The 19,607-nt window shown below is 38.7% G+C and overlaps 1 protein-coding gene across 1 annotated transcript in view; it reads left to right on the forward strand.

The window, feature by feature from the left end:
* Window positions 1-19,607, forward strand: part of LOC111144958 (family with sequence similarity 171 member B) — a 61,047-nt gene that overhangs the window by 39,521 nt on the left and 1,919 nt on the right. The window contains exons 3-6 of the mRNA XM_022499594.1: window positions 4,664-4,756; window positions 7,047-7,205; window positions 11,007-11,177; window positions 15,040-15,156. Coding sequence (XP_022355302.1) covers window positions 4,664-4,756; window positions 7,047-7,205; window positions 11,007-11,177; window positions 15,040-15,156 — 540 coding nt within the window. The remainder of the gene's footprint in view (window positions 1-4,663; window positions 4,757-7,046; window positions 7,206-11,006; window positions 11,178-15,039; window positions 15,157-19,607) is intronic.

Genomic DNA, 19,607 nt, shown 5'->3' on the forward strand with positions numbered 1-19,607 from the left:
GGAAACATTTGAATTCTTGAACCATTGTGCAAGTTTAGAATGAGAAAGAAATGAAAAATTAATTAGATAAACCAAGATTCACGTAAATGAAATACAAAAAATCACAACTCAAATCTGAAGAAGGATATGTCTGAGGTGACTTCATGGCATTATATGCTTTAGTTCTTTTAAAGATAAATCAAGCACAATTATTCACTAAATGAAAGTTAGAAGAATAATGAAAGAAACCAAAAGTAAATGGGAAAAAGGAAATAAAGATGAAAGTAGATGAACGTTAATTAAAAAATATAAAGAAGAGCTAATTGACAAAATGCTGGTTCCTTGAAATAAAATTACGAATGCATCGGCAAACCTAAACAGGCAAGTAAAAGAAGAAAAAATATATAAAATCTTAAAGATCATAAAAATGTTCTAGATCAAATTTGATGGCCCTAATCTTAAAAAGTCTAATAAACAATTTTGTGATACTATAAATGACTTTGTTGATTTTAGATGAGGTAGACTAATAGCCATGGATAAAATGTTCCGAGTAAAAATAGCTTAATTCAAAGGCTATTTTAAAAAAGTACTCCAAATCAAAATTTTGTAAAACCAGTGCAGCTTTAATTCGGAGACCTGACGAAGATAATGCAGACTAAATGCTCTCATATGTGCACGCTCTCTCTCTCTCTCTCTTTCTCACTCACAAATACTTCTCTATAGACCAATCTTACAACTCTAAATAAAAAAATCCTTAACAGAATAGTAAAAAAGAATTTCACCATTATTTAAATACAGCTTTCTGTTAAGACCAGAGAAGACCATTTTTCTTCTTTGCAGGATTATAAGGATATCAAATGTGTCACTCTGTTAATTTTACATATCATAACACATTAGAACTACCAGATGATAACATCAAAAACTGTCTGAAATGCATTTTATAAGTTCACCATCTGTACCTAACTAAGAACAAGGTCCATTAAAAAACTAGGACCACAAAGATCTCAACATGGTAAATATCTCAAAATCATACTAACTATAAAAAATAAGAGGTGATTCTACTAAAATAAGAAAGTGAACACCGATGTCCATATTATTTTACATTATAGAAGTTCTTATCAGAGCAAAAATATATCAACAGACCAGAGAAGGAGACAAGCTATTAAAAGAAAGAATCAAAATATTTACTATTTCCAGTTATCATCATATCCCTGGAAAAATGACAAAGCGTGAATCTTAAAATGTTTAAAATTAATGGAATTAATGGAACTTGACAGAATTACTGAGTGTGGAATAAGCATTGGTACAAATCAGTATATATTCATATCTACCAGAAGTAGTCCGCATTTATGGAAAATAATGAAATCCCTCTCAGAACAACAAGGACAAACAAAATATGCAGGGAAACCTAAGAAAAAGTGTTAAATAACCATGTATTAGGGAAAATAAAACTACCAAATGTTACTGATAGACCTTAAAAAAAAAAAAAAAGAAACCTGAAAACTAAAACCCTAGGTAAATGGCAAAACATTATATTTCTTTAGAAAGTCTGAATATTGTAAAGATTTCAGTTCTTTCTGATTTATAGATTTAATACAATTTTAAAAAATGGGGGTACCTGGCTGGCTCAGTGGGTTAAGCCTCTGCCTTTGGCTCAGGTCATGATCTCAGGGTCCTGGGATCGAGCCCTGCGTCAGGCTCTCTGCTCAGCGGGGAGCCTGCTTCCTCCTCTCTCTCTGCCTGCCTCTCTGCCTGCTTGTGATCTCTGTCTGTCAAATAAATAAATAAAATCTTTAGAAAAATTGGAAGAATAATCCTCAGAAAATAAATGTATAAAAATACCTGGAAATCATTTTAAAAGAATATTTATTGGAGGCAATTTGCCATTTCAAATAACTAAAACATTATGTACCTACACAATTAAAACTCTCTGATACTGTGGTACAAATCAGACACTAGCATGCATAAGAAAATGTAATCTATGATAAGGTACCATTATAAATCAGTGAGACAAGGCCGAATATTCAGTAAGTAGTGTTAGGACGTTTTGGTTAACTATCTGGAATAAGCGAATTTGGATTCATATTCCAAATACATTGCTCATAGAGTTCAAATGTGGAAAATCAAATCCTATTAAATAGAAGAAAATTTTTTAAAAAACTATCTGATTTTCTTTTTCATTAGGATGGTCTGCTTAAAATTAAAATTAATGAAAGAGGTCATAAAAAGTAGATATCACTATTTTTAAAAAAGGTACCATATAGCATGGTGACTATAGTTAATAATACTGTATTGCATATTTGAAAGTTGCTGAGAGTAGATCTTCAAAGTTCTCATCACAGGGAAAGATGTAACTCTGTGTGGTGGTGGATGTTAACTCATTGTGGTCATCATTTTGCAATATATACAAATATTGAATCATTATGTTGTACAACTGAAGCTAATAAATTATATGCCATATATCTCAAGAAATAGAAAAATATGAGACAATAAAAAGTAATATATTTTTTAAAGATTTGAGAGGGTGAGCGAGAGAGAGAGCACAAGGAGGGGGAGGGTCAGAGGGAGGGGCAGAGACTCTCAAGGAGACTCTGTATTGAGCACAGAGCCCAACACAGGATTCAGTCTCACAACCCTGCGATCATGACCTGAGCCAAAACCAAGAATCAGACGCTTAACCGATGGAGCCACCCAGGTGCCCCTAGGACGAATATTCTTAATGTGCTAATAATTCATGTAAATTAGTTAGAAGACACCGAGGCCCTGGCTAAACAAGATAAGTGGATAAAATTACAACCTGGCAGTTTTCAAAATGAGAAGAACTGATGATTTGTCACAAAACATGGCAAAATGTTTTATCTTACTCATAGTCTCAGATTTGTACACCAAAGACACTCGCACGTCTTAGATTCTTCACCCTACAAGAGTTTGGGAAAAGGGTCTTCTCAGTGTCGACAGAGTGAGGTGTGATGAGCGTTCTCAGACGCGGCTGGGGGAGTGGACGTCAGCAAAACAACTGAAATGTGTGTGTCCAAAGTCCTCAGAACCTTCATAACCTTTGCCCAGTGTTCCAGTGCTCGGAATCTGCCCTGAAAACAGAGAGACAAGTAACTGAAGCTACAGGCATTCATACACAAGAGTGTTGATTCAGATATTTTTGGCAATAATAGGGAAAATGAAAACAATCTAAGTATATATTAGTATAGTGATTCAGTAAGTCTTGATACTTCAAGAAAGAAAGTATGTGACCTTGAAAATGTTAGAAAAAGTTTCTACTGAGGGACAGAAATGCTTGTGATGTTACCTTAAGTGAAAAAGCAGAGTAAAAATATTCTGTATACAATATTGTACTGTTTTTAAGAAAATCACAGGAGAAAATCCAGGAAGATTATACTGAACTATTAATAGTCACTGTCTCTGCTGGGATTGTGATGACCATCACTTTCTTCTTCATTTCTCCACTTTGCCCGAGCGGCTATTAATCCCTTTTATAATGAGAAACATTCTGTCAGGGAAAGGAAGTCTACATGTAAGGTTTACTGAGGTCCAGAAGATTCTCCTCAGGTTTTATAACCTTAAGTTGTCAGGACTGCCCCCATTTTACGCTACCTGTGACTGAAAGACTAGTGCCCTAATTGTATCATCTCAAGGTCCAAGCCACTCCCCTAACATTTTCTCCGATTTAATAAAGCCATTAATTAGTCTATTAATGTATTCTGAATTGAAATTACACTTTCATCGGGTAGTCTTTTCCTATTGTAGGAAAAAGGTATATTTCATTTTATATTCATTCATATCTTTTTGTGTTTTATCCTTTTTTTCTATTCCCTTTACAGCTCTTTGAAATATCTTAAAACATGAAAAGTATTCCCATGCAAATCTGTTTTATCCTAACTGATTTGGGGATATTATGTTATTTCTATTAATTTCAAATATTGATACTGGGTAGGGGAGAGCTATCAAATGAGAACTCACTTAAAGTGAGTCTGTTCCTGCTTATAAAACTGTCTTTTGTTCCTGCTTCTCCGGATCTTGCAATAATGTGGTTACCTTTCAGGTCCTCTGCACGTGTCCCATCAGTTACTGAGGGCGTCTGCGCTCGCAGGCAGGCCTGGCCCCTCCTGCATCACTGCCCATAGGTGCCTGCGGATCATTTGTTCCATTACGTGTTCAGCTGTTCTCCTGCTCTGCCAGCTCAGAGTCTGGCAAACCGTGCTGTGCGGTGAGGAGCGTCGTGCCCTGATGCAGGGAGTCTAGGAGGCAAATGAGCAGAGGATGTGGGCTCGCTTAGAGACCCTTGCATGGTGGAGCCAGAATTTTTTTAAATCATTAGGAAGAAGTAACAAGTAACCGTTATATAGAGAAAATAGCAGAGGGTTTTCATGGTTATTCAAGCATCTAACCTGACTGTATATATCTGGGGTTAGAGAACATCATTAGTCACTTTGGTACGAACTACTGGAAATAGGATTAGTAAAATAAAATAGCGATGCCTGACCTTTTTTCCCTCACTTTATTGTATCCTCTATTTTCTCCCTCCATCATTCTTTACATTTATTTTTCCTTGTTTCTGCAGTTTCCCGACCCCCCCACCTCCACTTTTTAGGGACTGCTGGAATAGACAATATTTACCTAGTTTCCCCCCACATTTAGTAAAATACTGTAATTGTGCTGTATTCCACAGTATATTCATCAGTTACACTTTCGCTGTTCCCGCAAAGCCAAGCAAATATATGGCTATTTGAAGACACTGTTTTAATTACTGGAAAATTAGCTGGTAAGTACCACGCTTCTCAGCTCGTAAGTAAAAATGCCAAGTAATAACAATCACTTTAATTAGGTAATTGCACTTCACTAGTGAATCAGTGTTGGTCATCACTTGGAAAAAAGCCTGCGTTGCTCGGGAATGATTAGCTCTAAGTGGATCTGAACGGATTCTTAGGTCGCTGTGCGACTGCGGGACGGGGTTTGCGGATGGGCCTCATTCTTCACCATTTTCACACCCCCGCCGCCTCCACCCCTGCCCGCGTAGGAATATCTGACTTCTGGAAGTGTTGCAGAGAGAGTCTCAGCCTCTTTCCAAATCGTGTCTCTCTCTGGGCTTTTACACAGTTAGTGAAATTGGGAAAACTTTAGGATTCTCTGATTTGTGGGCACGTTCATCCCTGCCTCTGGCATGAAACCTGCTGCCTGAGCAGGGAAGGGCCTGAGACCAGGTACGTTCTTTCCTCAGCAGATGGGATTCACCCCACCTGCACATCCCACAAGAAGCCTTATTTAGGTCGGGTTCAGTTTCGCTCTACCAACCACAGCAAAGACGGAACCATGTATGAAATGGATTAGCGCAAACGTCCATGTCCTGCTCCTTTGCATTTTACCAAGTGACATGAACGCTCATTTGTCTGGAAAATACTGGCTACGTCTTGGTGCATCTCCATGAGAACCCGGAGCTCTCTTGAGGTCTCTGATCATTTCCTTTTACTGCCTCTTTTCCCTAAGAATTGAGCCATTGATAGGGCTAATGAGGAAGGGATGGATGTTTCTGCAGATGTTAAATCCTTCCTTGGAGAATACCCATCCTCACTTCTCAGCTTCCATAAAATGTATATTTTTTCTTCCAGGATTTGATCAGAAGGGTGTATGGTTTGTACAACAAAAATGTGTTAGGTTTGCAGGAGAAATTGGAAACTTCAGAAATGTACAAAACCCTAGAGGAGCTCAGCCAGACATTTTACTTAGTGTACATGTTTTCAACTGTAAGAAATTTGGGGCTTCAACATAATAAAGGCACATATATTTGTTTAAGTTTTTAACTTTGTATTTGGAAATAACTTCCAATTCAGAAATAATTTCAAAATATAGAAAAGTTGGAAGAATAAGAAACAAGTAACCGCTGTATACCTTCCACTCAGGTTAATCTACTGATAACACTGTTCCATTTGCTTTACTATGTATAATTGTGCTCTGTGTTTGCCTTTTGTTTTTGTTTTTGTTTGTTTTTTCGGTTTTTTTTTTCCTGACCCATTTGAAGGTAAGTTACAAGTATCACGGCCTTTTACCTCTAAATTCTTAAGCATGCAATTCCTAATAGGGATATTAAATGGCCAAGTCACAGTTCGGCAAAATTATTTTGATAGGGTAACTTACCTTCCAAATTCCTGTCTCGTCCACTGACACATTTTTTTTTTTTCTCACTCCATTTTAGGGTTAGGTATTGCATTCAGTTTTCATGTCTCAATTAGCCTCTGTTACTGTGAAATTCACGACACATATTTTTAGAAAGTAAGGTGTAGATAGTATCTGTTAAGTGATCAGAGTTAATCATTTAAGTGATTAACTATTAAATTTAATGATTTAACCAAAAAAGAATATAATAAATGTGTTGTTTTTATATCCCATATTTCCAGGTATTATTTTTCTAGCTTCATATGTAAACTATACACTGATTTTGAGAACTGTATTACATTTATCATGTATTGTCCTGTAACTATTTAGAAACTGGTACTTTCAGAATTCTAATAATTTAACTGATTGCTTCTGTCTTTATCAGTGGCCTTAAAGTCAAAGCAATAGTTGATGTTTTTGATAAGTTTTAATGATTTAAGAGTTGATCCTTGGATTGTTAAAAATGCATTAATTACAGAAGTATCAATATTCTGAGTTCTCACTCCCTAAGTTATATTAAAGAATAGTCCGTTCACAGTTAGTGACATGAGATGACATTTATGAACTGGATGCCTAACATTTTGATCGGCTCTAGCCCACTTTGGATGCGCCATTACCTCTACTCCTGTTACAGAAATGAAACCCAAGTGAACTGTATGGACTAAAATGGTATGTGGTTCCCTGGAGTGAACCAAGAAAAGGGTGAAGAAATTCTGGACAGAAGAATCAAGCAGTTTCTAGGGTACAGGTGCCTTGTGTGATCTAAAGAAATTGAGATTTCTTATCTATTTCAGTTTTGAATTTAAAATAATAATTATGAGATGTTAAAGTGTCTGAGGGATGAGGCTCTGCTTAATGTGCATTTGTTTTGTCTGTTTGTTAATGAGGTTTCCCTTTTCCAGATGCCAAATCTCAGCCAAGTGTTCAGTTTTCAAAAACCTTAATTCAGCTACCCAACAACCATCACGTTAGCAATGTGACAGGCTATCTCACGGTTCTACAGCAGTTTTTGAAGGTGGACAACTTCCTCTATACAACTGGAATTACTCTCCATAAATCAGGTATTATCTAATTTTTACATAGTCATATTTTATATAACTTTACAAGTTAAGAAATATATTTAAAAGCAAAAATTTGATTTAAGCTTACACATATTTTATAATTTGATCTTCTATCCAATCTTATCAAATTAATTATGAATAATTATTAGACATAAAGTTTATGGTTTAGAGTAAACAATTAGAAGTTTTTCTTATAAAATATACTTGGTATTTCCTATGAGTAAAATTATAAATAAATATTTAAAAAATATATTCTGTTGACCTTTGAACAATACAGGGATTGTCCCCTCCCCCACGTTAAAACTTGTATAAGTTTTGATTCTCCAAACACTTAACTACTAAGAGCCTAGTGTTGACCAGAAGCCTTACCGGTAACAGTCCATTAAAACTTACCTTGTGTATGTGTTGTATACTGTATTCTTACACTAAGCTAGAGAAAGGAAGCTGTTGAGAAAATCATAAGAGAAAATACATTCATAGTACTGTGTTTATCAAAAACAGTCCATATAAATGGGCCTGCTCTGTTCTCAAGCCCCATGTTGCTCAAGGGTCAGCTGTATCCCAGATTTGACAGCATATATGTATGCATGGCTGTCGTGACCTAAAAGGTAAGAGGATGATGGAATTTTACATTTAATACAGCCATGAATAAACCCCCTAAAAATCTCTTTCCTCTAAACCTCCACATGCGTGCCACCAGTTCTGCCACTTACCGCAACATATAACCGACTCACGACTTTTTAAAAATCACCTCTGACAATCTGTATTTCTGATGACTTCAGTTGTGTCAAATTTTGGTCCACTTCATTTGGGGGAACAACCAGAAATTAGAGTAATAGACATGTAGATGTTTTTGTTCTTTGTTTTTTCTTGCCTGCTGTCGTACTACTCCAGCAAGATGACCCTCACTGTTCTCTTACAGGCCTGTGTTTCCTCCCATGCACACCTGTGCGTCTGCCTGAGGGCATCCCCTAGTCCAGCAAGCTGGGGTGGCCCTCACAAGGGCAAGCTCTCGACTGGTAGACAAGAGTACAGAGGGAGCACATATCTGTTCCTTAGTGTACCCCCTTTCGGCTCCCTTCCTTCTTCTCCATACTCCTCCGTCTCCTCAGTGACGGGTACTTCCTTCCAAACTGTTACCTTAGCATCAGCTTCCTGAAGAAGCCAATCTAAGACACCTGCCAAAGTTGCTCCAACGCACGTTAGAGGCTGCTCAAAATAAAAGCATTTGCAAGAAGGAGAGCAGTCTGCCATTTCCCAGACGAAGCTCGTGTTGCACGGGAGAGAGTTTGTGGATGAGACTCACCAGGTTCAGTGAGAAGGAGACACCGTACACACTCCCCTCCAGCCTTCCTCTGCCACCTGCTTTTGGGATTATGCCCTTAATGTTTCAGTTATCATGAGAATGCTGCTAACATTTTAGTTGTAGAGCAGGGCTGTCAAATGGGAAGGTTCTTCTGCTCTATCCAACATGGTAGCTACTAGCTGCGTGTGCCTGTTAAGGCTCCTGACGTATGACTAGTGCACCGGAGAACTACACTGATTTCCTTTAAATTTAAGTTGCCACATGTTGCTGGTGGCTACTTTATTGGATTGCTTAGTTCTAGAGTTCTAGGAGTATGGAAGTGTTTTTTCAAGTTGCCTCCTTCTCATTGTCTTTTAGTCCTTGTCCCTGTACGAGTCTCTTTCCCTTCTTTGAATCGGCCTTATCCCAAGTGGTGGTGGCGGGGCTGATCTCATCAGCTTCACCCGCATTTAGTAGGTGAAGCCACTTACTGCACAGAACTGGGGGGGCGGGGACGGAGTTGAAAGCACTCACCTCAGAAAGCCAGTGGGTTTTATCAAATAGTTTGATAAAAGATTATGATTACCAACAGATTACATGGTAATTTCTTTGGGCTTACATTGGATTTTGACTTGTGTAACTAGTCTAACTAGTCTATAAAATATGTATGGCATTACTTTGCTCATCTTATGATTAGTGTTTTAGGAAGTTTACAAAGGCTAATTCTCTTACATTTAATGGAAGTTTTTCATTAAGCCAATAGTTGCTCGGTCTGATAACTGAAGGTATACACCAGGTGTAGTAGAAGGGATAATGAGAATTCCTTTCCACGGACTTAGAGGCCTTCTGCTATTTCTACCTCTCTGCCTATCAGCCTTCTTCCTCTCTTGCACATGCCAAGATCACTTCTGATTGGGGGCTTTCACCTTCTGGTCTTTGCATGGATGGCCCCTTAGCATTGGGCCACAGCTCACACATCCCCTCCTCAGAGAGGCAGCTTTTATGACCTTGCACTTACGTTGTCTTTCCAGATTTTCTTCAAAGACCCAGTAAGGTATCTTCTACCACACACTTACATTCGAATGGGGCGGCTGGAATGACAATGGGCAAAGAAATGCAAAAAAGCCTTTTTGATAGTAATGAGGATGGTGAAAAATGTATTGCAAGCCAGTGTAAGAGCTCATGCACCCACTGCATTTCTGGAACAAGATGAGCATGGGGTGTTCCTGGGGCCCTGTTATAAATATTTGCTAAATGAATGAACAAAACTCTAGCTTTTAAGCTGAAGGTTCAAGTTTATCCATGAAGAGCAAATAATATGTAATGAATATACTTTAGTCAACTCTTCCTAATGTATTAGTAAATGTACTTGGGAAATCTAAAATTATCTAATTCTTTATAGAAAATTTACATTAAATTGTAACATCGTTAACCATATTACTTTATTCATTATACCTATTCTGGTGTCTATTATTACTTTGACATTGCTAATATTTAAAAAAGAAAACAAATGCATTTTCTACTCTTTTCCCCTCAGTGATAGAGAAATGTGGGTAGCTCCTGATATTTAAGGCATGTTATAAATTATATGTATAATCATACTTTAAAACCTTAGGCAAAACACTGTAACCAATTCTATTCATCTCCTTTTCCTACTTTTCAAGCTTTGAAATCTAAGTAATATTTTAATACTAATATTTAGTCTAAGTTTATATTCTTTCAATTATGTTATTAGTCAAATGTATATTAAAGCTTATTACCTTTAAGCTTTAATCAGCTAACAATAGCTTTAATCAGCTAACAATATTGCTGATTTTCTTTCATGTTTGTCAAACCTATCAAAATTTGCATTTTGAGGAGCGCCTGGGTGGCTCAGTGGGTTAAGCTTCAGCCTTTGGCTCAGGTCATGATCCCAGGGTCCTGGGCTCGAGCCCCGCATCGCATCGGGCTCTCTGCTCAGCGGGGAGCCTGCTTCCCCCTCTCTCTGCCTGCCTCTCTGCCTACTTGTGATCTCTGTCAAATAAATAAATAAAAGGTTAAAAAAATTTGCATTTGAGTCAGGATGTTTTTTACACAAGGTGATTTTAAGGAGTATAACCAACTCTGTTGTCCTAGTACTTGAAACAGATGGTTTTGGGAGCAGGAGAGACCAAGTTTTAGACCCATATCTGCATTGATGTTGTGGTATGATAGAACCTTTATTTGGGTAGGACACTAGTGAGATGTATTTTTGTTGTTGTTTCATAGGTTTTTAAAACGCTGAATTAGATTCCGGTGACCTTAAAATCACATGACTCTGGAAGAATTAGGTCTCTAGGCTCATAGCGATTTGTCAAGTTATATAAGTATAATCTGCGTTTATATTTTAAATTCTCTAATAACGATCCAGTATCTATTGATATTAAAATGGATAACTGTAGGTGAATAAAGGAATTAAATATTTTAGCCACCTATTTTATTAATTTGTAACTACAACCCGTATTTTACATATGATTTTAATAAACCGTCTTTTTTAGGTTTTGAAAGTGTTGAATTGACTCCTCTTGCCGCAATATGTGTGAAAATATATTCTGGAGGGAAAGAATTAAAAGTGGATGGTTCTATTCAAGTTTCTCTCCCCCTTCTACATACGAATGATCTAAGTGCAGGGGATCATATACCTGCCTGGACATTTGATATGAGCACAGGTATGTGAGCTGGGTGAAAATATTTTGAATATGTTCCTTTTGAATGTTTGAATGTTTGATCTTAGAAAAAATGTTTCTATATTACTATTAAATTTTTTTTAGCTTTACTGAGGTATAGTTGGCAAATTTTTATGTTTACTACAAAATAATTAAGTTGTCTTGTTTAAAACATTGAAATACATCATTTATATTTGAATGTTTTATCTTTAGTAGAGCACATATGTTACTGTTATAAGTACTTTAAAATGACTAAAATTGGCCTCACTGCGATTAGTATAATACAAATATGGGGAAAATGATGCAAATATATTATATTAAAAAATAGCATTATTTATTCACATTCCCTTGCCCGTTTTTTTTAAAACTCTGTGCCCAACATGGGGCTTAAACTCACAAGCCCAAGATCAAGAGTCATGTCCTTCGGCACCTGGTGGCTCAGTGGGCTCAGCATCAAGTCCCATGTGGGGCTCCCAACGCGACAGGGAGTCTGCTTCTCCCTCCCCCCACCTCACGGTCTCTCTCTCTCAGAAAAAGGGGGAAAAAAGGATCCTGTGCTCTACTGACTAAGCCAGCAAGCTACCTCTCCAATGCCTGTTTTATATCCCCCAAGATCTTGAATAGAAAAGTAGAAATACATTTTTAAAAAATTATTTCTACTCTTAATAGACTTTTGTTTTGATAGGCAATATGAACTTGTATTTAAAAGGTTGGTTAAGGCAATTTAGAAATGTCTGTTTATTTCATGAAAATAAATAACATTGTGTTATTAAAATATAGAGTGATTATTTAAAAAAAAAAATCCCAAAACAGAAAACTCAGATACCAATTTTGGTCCCTGAGTTTAGCCTCCTAAGTAGATGCATGTTTTCCTCCTCTGCTTCCCTTGGTTTTGTTCTTGTGCTTCCATGTAAATAAGATGAGAGTCTCTTAAGTTGCAAAACAAACCAAACAAAAGAAGGGATATGATCCATAATTGTTTTGTGTGAGTCCGGACACAGAGCCTGCACAGTTTCACAGGATTTCTCTTGTCTGTTTCTCCTGCGTTAACACCGTTGTGTGGTAAGATTTGCCTTCAGAGTGGCAAGAAGGATGTAGGTGCTCAGACTTGATGCCTAAAGTCTAATGAAAAGAAAGATTTTTTTTTTCCCTAGTACCAATTGCATGAACTCTTGGATTCACTGCGATTGTAGAATGGAGTTTTTGTGCCCGTTTCAGAACCAACATTTGTGGTCTGCAAATAGAATGTACAGATTTATTAAAAAAAAAAAAAAGTACGGATATTTTTAGGCTTAAGGTTCTGTGTTTGAGCCGCAGCTAATCCTGTGGATGGAAAATAGGGAGCCATCAACCTTCAAAGGAGACTTAAAATACGATTTCGCTGTAATTAGAAGGGTAGTTAGGCAAAACAAAACAACAACAAAATAAATGTCACCATAAGAAATAAACAATAATAGATACGTGTTTTTAAGAAAAAGTGGAAACTAATAAGTATACAAGACAGTTGTAAGGGAACGAAGTCTCGTCTCAATGCAGTTCTACACTCACTACTTTGCTTCTGGTCTCCAAGTGTTGGGGGTGGGGGGCAGGGAGAGGGTTGTTTTTCTCACACTCAGCAGTTCTCTACCAGCTGGGTGTCCTAAAATTCTGTTCAATTTAGACACTGTCTATCTGGCATGAGCCTCAGATCCCACGGGTTAGGACTCTGTCCCATAAGACTGCCCCTGGCCCCCACCTCAGAGGCTAAGTGCAGGTCCCGGGTGTCACCCGTGCTTCTGACTGGCCTGTGGTGAGTGGGAGACCCCCGTGGCCATCTCCCCAGCTGCAGAGCTGCCCACAGAACTCCATTAACCCAAGAGCTCGGGCAGCTACTACTCGGGAAAAGTCTTTCTTTTCAGTAGACTTTAACCGGGGGGGCTCACAGGAAAAGTTCATGTCCTGGATTACCAGTGTATTATAAAGGGTGTCCTCTCCTGTGGGTACAGCACCCTGCCACCACCTCGATGTCTTTGCCGACTTCCCTTCGGAACCCTTCAGTTCAGGGACGTTTCGTGGTGTGGACGTGCTGTGTGGTCACGGACCCGCGGTGGCAGAGCTTCCTCTCCAGCCCGTCTTCCTGCTCCAAAGGGGGGTGCGCGGTGGAGCTCCAGCCCTCTGACCACAGCGTGGGTTCCCTGGCAGCCAGCCGTCCACGGGACTTTCCAGAATATCACCTCATTAACACAAAGTCGGGGTGGTTGAAAGTGGGTTGTCAGGAACAGCAAGAAGCACTCTTCCCGCCTTTATCCCTTAGGAAACTGCAAAGACCCAAGGAGCTCTATGCCAGGACGGGACGGAGACCGAACCAAATCTGTTGTAGTTGTTGGCTTGAAAGCGCTAAGCCCTGGAGTCTAGTCCATTGAAAAGCTGTGGAATTCGAACAAATCACTTATTTGGGCCTGGATTGCCTACTTTGTTGAAAAAAGCGTTGTTTTAAAACATTTCAAAGGACATCTGTGTTGAGTTCTGATTTCTGATTGTTCATCCCCTCAAAGGCCTTTGTCGCTAATGTGCCTTCCAGTAACAAAACTTTTCAATTCATAGATCAGATAAGTAATGCCTAATTTTAATGCGACTATTTAAAACATAGTAATTTGATCCATTTCCATCAAGCTGGTCTACCTTATTAAAAACACTGTTTTAGCGGCGCCTGGGTGACTTAGTTCATTACAAGGCTGCCTCTGGCTCAGGTCCTGGGATCAAACCCCACATCGGGTCCCTGCTCAGTGAAGGGCCTGCTTCTCCCTCTCCCTCTGCCAGCTGCTCTGCCTACTTGTGCACACACAGTCTCTCTCTCTGTCAAAAAATAAATAAAATCTAAAAAAAAAAACCAAACCTTTACATGTTGTAGGTCTATCATTACAGTGGATTAACAAACCAAGTACAAATATACAGTGAATTTATAAAAAGTTCTGTTATACTCAACTTTATAAAAGATCTTCATAAAAAGAGCTTTACTGAATTATTTGTTTTATGGATGGCATTTTATAGATCGGATAGCATTTTATTTATTTATTTATTTATTTATTTATTTATCCTTTTTTAAGTAGGCTCCACACTGGCCCAGTACAGGGCTTGAACTCACAACCCTGAGATCAAGATTGAGCTGAGATCAAGAGTAGGAAGCTTATCTGACCCAGTCACCCAGGCGCCCCAGATCAGATAGCATTTTAAAAATATTCTTAAAGATCTGGTTCTAAAAGAGCCATGCCAACAGTACTAGACCAAAGCAGTATTTAATAAAAAAAATTAATAAGGCCAAAAACCATACATAAGTATTTAATCAGACTCCTTGAACAGGTGGCAAAGAACCACCTACGGATAAATTTGGATTTCACTATTCACATCCTTCCCATATCTCAGTACGCACAATTTAAACATTATTTGGAGTCATGATTTCCCTAAATATGTGTGCTTTCTATTGTATATATCACTGTAATATGCACTATAAATATATTTTAAAGATTTTACTTCTTTAGGAAGAGAAGGGACACATGCGAATGGGGGAGAGAGAGAGGAAGAGGGAGAGAGAGAATCCCAAGTAGACTCCACACTGAGTGCAGAGCCCGGCGTGGGGCTTGATCTCACGAAGCTGAGATCATATCCTGAGCCGAAACCAAGAGTTGGACACTCAACTGACTGAGCTCCCCAGGCACCCCACTCTGAACTGTATTATGATATAATATATATTATCCATGATGATATATTGCCAGAGTTTTCATAATCTTTGAAAGAGTCCTGCAAAGTATTCTCTACATGACTATCAGCAAATTCCCATCAGCATTAAAGACATAAACTAACTGGTATTTTTTACTTGCCTTTTTAGGTGCTTGGATAAATCATGGCCGGGGGACAGTCAAGACAGATAATAATCACTTAATTTGGACATATGATGCACCACATTTGGGCTACTGGATAGCAGCTCCACTTCCAGGAACTAGAGGTATTGTAAAAATAAAAGTAATTTGAAAAAAATCCAGATAGTGAAACTGGAATTGGTATTGCTAGGTCTTGACTTTATTCTAAACATCGCCACTTACCGACTGTATAATGCTGGAAAAAGCTTCTAGTCTCTTGATCTCAACTTTAATATTTTTCATGTGTTATAAGAAAAGATTAAGCTCAATGAACTATAAGGTCCTTTATGGCTATGATGTCTGATGAATCTGTGAGGTATAAAGTTTGTTCAAATCAAATGCTTACTTTTCAAGAATAAATTCCACCACATCAGTTAGAGCCTGATGGTGAGCAACAGGGTCAGATCTGGGATCGTCTGTAGAGTGTATCAGGATATAGGGAGTTCACAGGGTCCCAGGAAAGGCTAAAGAACTAGATTCTAAAAGGCAGAAATCCTAGGGAACCCCATTTGCAGGCCTATTTGATGGTCTTGGCATGATTGCTGCTGCATAAATGACTGACCCTGATCCTTTGCAATCTTTTCCTCACACCATTCCTTCATTCTAGGGATGAAGAATTTGCTTGGCCCAGACTTGGGTCGAGAGCACACTCCTGGGGCAAGGGCTGTTGAAAAATAGTGTCCCCACACTATGTCAAAGATAATACACGTGATATCCCAGATGAAGGTTGGCCTGACAGAGGAACTGAAGGTGGACAAAAGCTAGGAATTGTCCACTAGCAATGGTGTATTCATGTTCTAGGACAAATGCGTATTTTATTTTTCCTAGATTGAACATGCTATCAGACTATCTGTGATTTGTAGTAAGGAAATCACACACGCATCTTGGGTTGTATAAATCTCAAAATACTCAAACATGCATGTTTGATCCATTAAGTCTTCCTGAAGTCTTCTAACCTGTGGTCCTGTAGACCGGTTGCACAGCGGGCCTGCTCCCACTTCATGGGCCATGCGGGTGCTCACTGGTACCCACGGAGGTGCTTCTTGGCTTTCCTGGTAGCCAGCCTTCCGTATCTCCTTGCTCTTTTTTCTTGTTCTGCTTTTCTCCTTTAACCTGTGGGTTGGTTGATTTATAAAAACAAAACAAGGCAAAATTTCAGCGCCATTTTAGTGAGGTTTTGGGGGAGTGCGAAGGTTGAATGCATATGTCATTTCTGTATCTTTCATCCTGTGTCCGAGAATTCTTCTGGTTCGTGGAAGGTCTTAGCTCCCAGCTGAGAGGCAGCGGGCTCATTGCATGCTAGTTGGGAACAGTCTCGCCGCACACCCCGATGCAGGGTGTGGCTGACATTTCACATACATTCTCCACAGCATTCTACACCTAACTTTGCTATGGCTGTCTAGTAATAATTTGAAGGCTCTGTTCTTTCTGCAAGTCTCTTTTTTAATAGTTTAATTTTTTTTCGTTTTATATTGACAGCCTTTGACTTTTAAACCATGCAAGGTGACAAGCCTTTTTTTTTCCCCAATCCAACCAAAATTTAGTGTTCCAGTAGAAGAAATATGAGCCATTAACCATTATGATCAAGGGGGATGTTCTCCCTATTTTTATTTGAACTTTAGTGCTTATGAGATTATTCAGAACCCAGAGGGTGGTTACTTTAGTTCTTCATGATGCAAAATATCCTGCAGTCTTGCCAGCTGTCTGACCTTAGTTCATTCTAGATCTGCAACTCTAATGAAATCTTGATGAAAAAGAACAATTAATATTTAATACTTCAACTCGACTAAATCCAAGCTATTTAATTTCTAATAAAAATAATCTAAGGAACACTTGAGTTTTATAGAGACATGTGCTTTACAGGGAAAAGATACCTGAAAACAATTTATATAATTATGAATTACAAAAGTTAAGTAATTTTCTAGAGTAGGTGGAAGTTTTGTTTTAGCTTATATGTTGGAAAAGATTTTGTGTGAATCAGAGTACCAACACAGACGTGTGGGGTTCCCGTTTAGTTTGAATTAGATAGCTTCTAGTGACAGCTCTAAAGATCCACCAGCAAGCATCACAGCCAGAGGAGCACTGTGCTAGAAATACAGAGAGCTTGACTGTAGCTCTTGCTTTGCCAGTAAATATCTGGCTGAGCCTGAAAGAGTTACTTACCATCTTAATATTAGTTTTCTTATTTCTAAATTGCAGGAGTTGGATAGGATGATCCCTTCATCCTCCCCAAATTTTAGATTATGAGTAAAGTCACATTTTTTTAAATCAAAGTTGGTCCTCTGATGGACCAGTGTCTGGTGTGATGGAGCTACTTTACTTAAAATTTGGTTAATAACAAACTAAATCTCTTAAAAAAAATCAAATAGAACTCTAGGATTTCTTGGAAAATAAGTGCAAGAAATTAAAATCAAGTTATTTTTCATAGATTGCTATAGTAGAGTTTAATAAACAAGTACTTAGGACTGTTTTTAAATATGCATCTTCAAATGTATTTAAGTGAAAATATAATTCTCTGCCTTTCTCTTTTTAGGTGGGTGTGCACACACACACAGATTCATACTTTTTGCTGTTGTCGTACATATAAAATCTGGGGGAAACGTAACAAACAGTATCCACCTCATATTTCCAGAAGTGTGTTCCATTGGAATCCTGTGCAGCGAAAAAGTGTTAGCATTATTCCGTTGTGGAAACATGTATTCATACACCCTTTGAAGCTGAATTTCACTCAGTTATCAGACTTTACTCCATTGCCGCTCTGGATCCTGGATAAGAATGTGCAGACAGAGCTGTCACTCTTATTGCTTTTCTGTTTGAAGAATCTTCGTATTGTGCAGTGCTAGATTCGATTGTCTATCAGATATGACAAGCACTTTATTATCACTTAGCATTAATACAGGAAATGGCGGCCAGTACTGTGGTGCCTGTTCTTGTATAACCTTGAAGCCTCATTCGACAGCAGGTGTCATACAGCTAGCACTTTCTGACGGCTTCTCATGTGCTCACACTAAGTGCTTTAAGAAGTGTTTACTTTTAATCCTTGTAACGAGGCTCATAGGTGAGATCTGACAGACACAAACTAAGATACGAACTCATGAAACTTGGCCAAGAAATAAAGGAGAACGTCACAGAGAAATAAGTGGTGGTGTTGGGGTTTGGACGTACATCCAGGTCCTCCGCACTCAAGTGAATTCCCGTGCACTTGTTTAAGGAGTAAAAGGGTCCTGTAGTGACGGGGGGTGGGGGTGTCTGAAAGTGAAGGTAGCAACAGCTACCTTCTTCCCTTTGGTAACTAGTATTTTTACGCTTCATCCTCGCTGTATCAGGCTGTATATGTGGAGTCTCATGCACGCAGGGGTGGGGATTTCTGTTCCTCCGGAGAACAGGTGAGCTGGGAGAAAGGTATATATTTAAAGAAAATTAAATTTTAATAACAAGTTTCTCTTAAAAAAGAAGTAGACTAGGATTCTAATTGAGGACACTAGCTCCAAAGTTTGTATGAATAACCACAATACTTATTCTCCGAAACCTTTACTACTACCATTATTATTACTTCCGTTTTATCAAATTAGATGGTGCAAAAGTTAAAGGCCCCAAAGACTTCATGACCCTCAATCTTTTCTCATGCCTTGGGTGAAGCTAAAAGCCTCATTCTGGACATTTCTCATGGTAGAGTTTGCTAGAAAACCAGTTGTCTCACCACTCTTACCCACCTTACTGTCCTGAATACATACCAGACTCTAGTTGATAATGACCAGTAGACGCGTTACATCATTTGTGAACCGTGCAGTCTCAGTGATATCACCATGGCTTACCTCGACATGAGCTGCATTTATTGTCACACGGACTCTTCAGAGCCTCCAACCGGCCATCCGAGCACATTAATCCACTTTGACCACAGTGAAGCTGGGACAGCCGCAGTGTTTCCGTGTGTCCTCAAGTAGGAAGGTCATGGGCCTCGTGTGCCTGTGTGTGGCATCTTCATCTAGAGGCCAGGCTGAAAGAGTGGCAACTGAATTCTTCAAGTCCCCCAATTTTTGGATTCTTTCTAAAAAACTTTTCATACCTACTTCCTTCAGCAAATTCTTTTTTGAATTTATCTTTAAAATTTCTTTTTAAATTGAACATAGCTAATAAGTCTTACTACTGACACTCTTTCCCAAAACCTCTGGGCACAGAAATATTCTCTCCTAGTTCATTCCACCAAAGATTTTGCTTCCTACAACGTGGGTCAGTTTTACTGCCTCCGGAAGCAGATTTCCTCACTGCCTGGCCTGGAAGCCGCTGTCACGGCTGTCAAGCTTGGCTTGCTTCAACATTTGTTCTCATTCCAGAACATAGGTTGAAAGAAGGGCAGCACTTCGGGATACACTGTTCATGTATTAGAGGGTCTCAGCAAGAGGGCGGGACCATATCATGCAGCCTCGTTTACGGTGTCCGCATTTCACTGAGCAGAACAAGTCAACCCATTAAGCCCAAAGTGTAGGGAACATGTGCTCCGCCACTGGGAAGCCTGCCCCTGAGACGGGGGCAACCA

The sequence above is a fragment of the Enhydra lutris genome, unplaced genomic scaffold, assembly GCF_002288905.1.
Source record: "Enhydra lutris kenyoni isolate GAN:26980312 unplaced genomic scaffold, ASM228890v2 scaffoldscaffold1, whole genome shotgun sequence".
In the NCBI taxonomy this organism is placed as follows: Eukaryota; Metazoa; Chordata; class Mammalia; order Carnivora; family Mustelidae; genus Enhydra; species Enhydra lutris.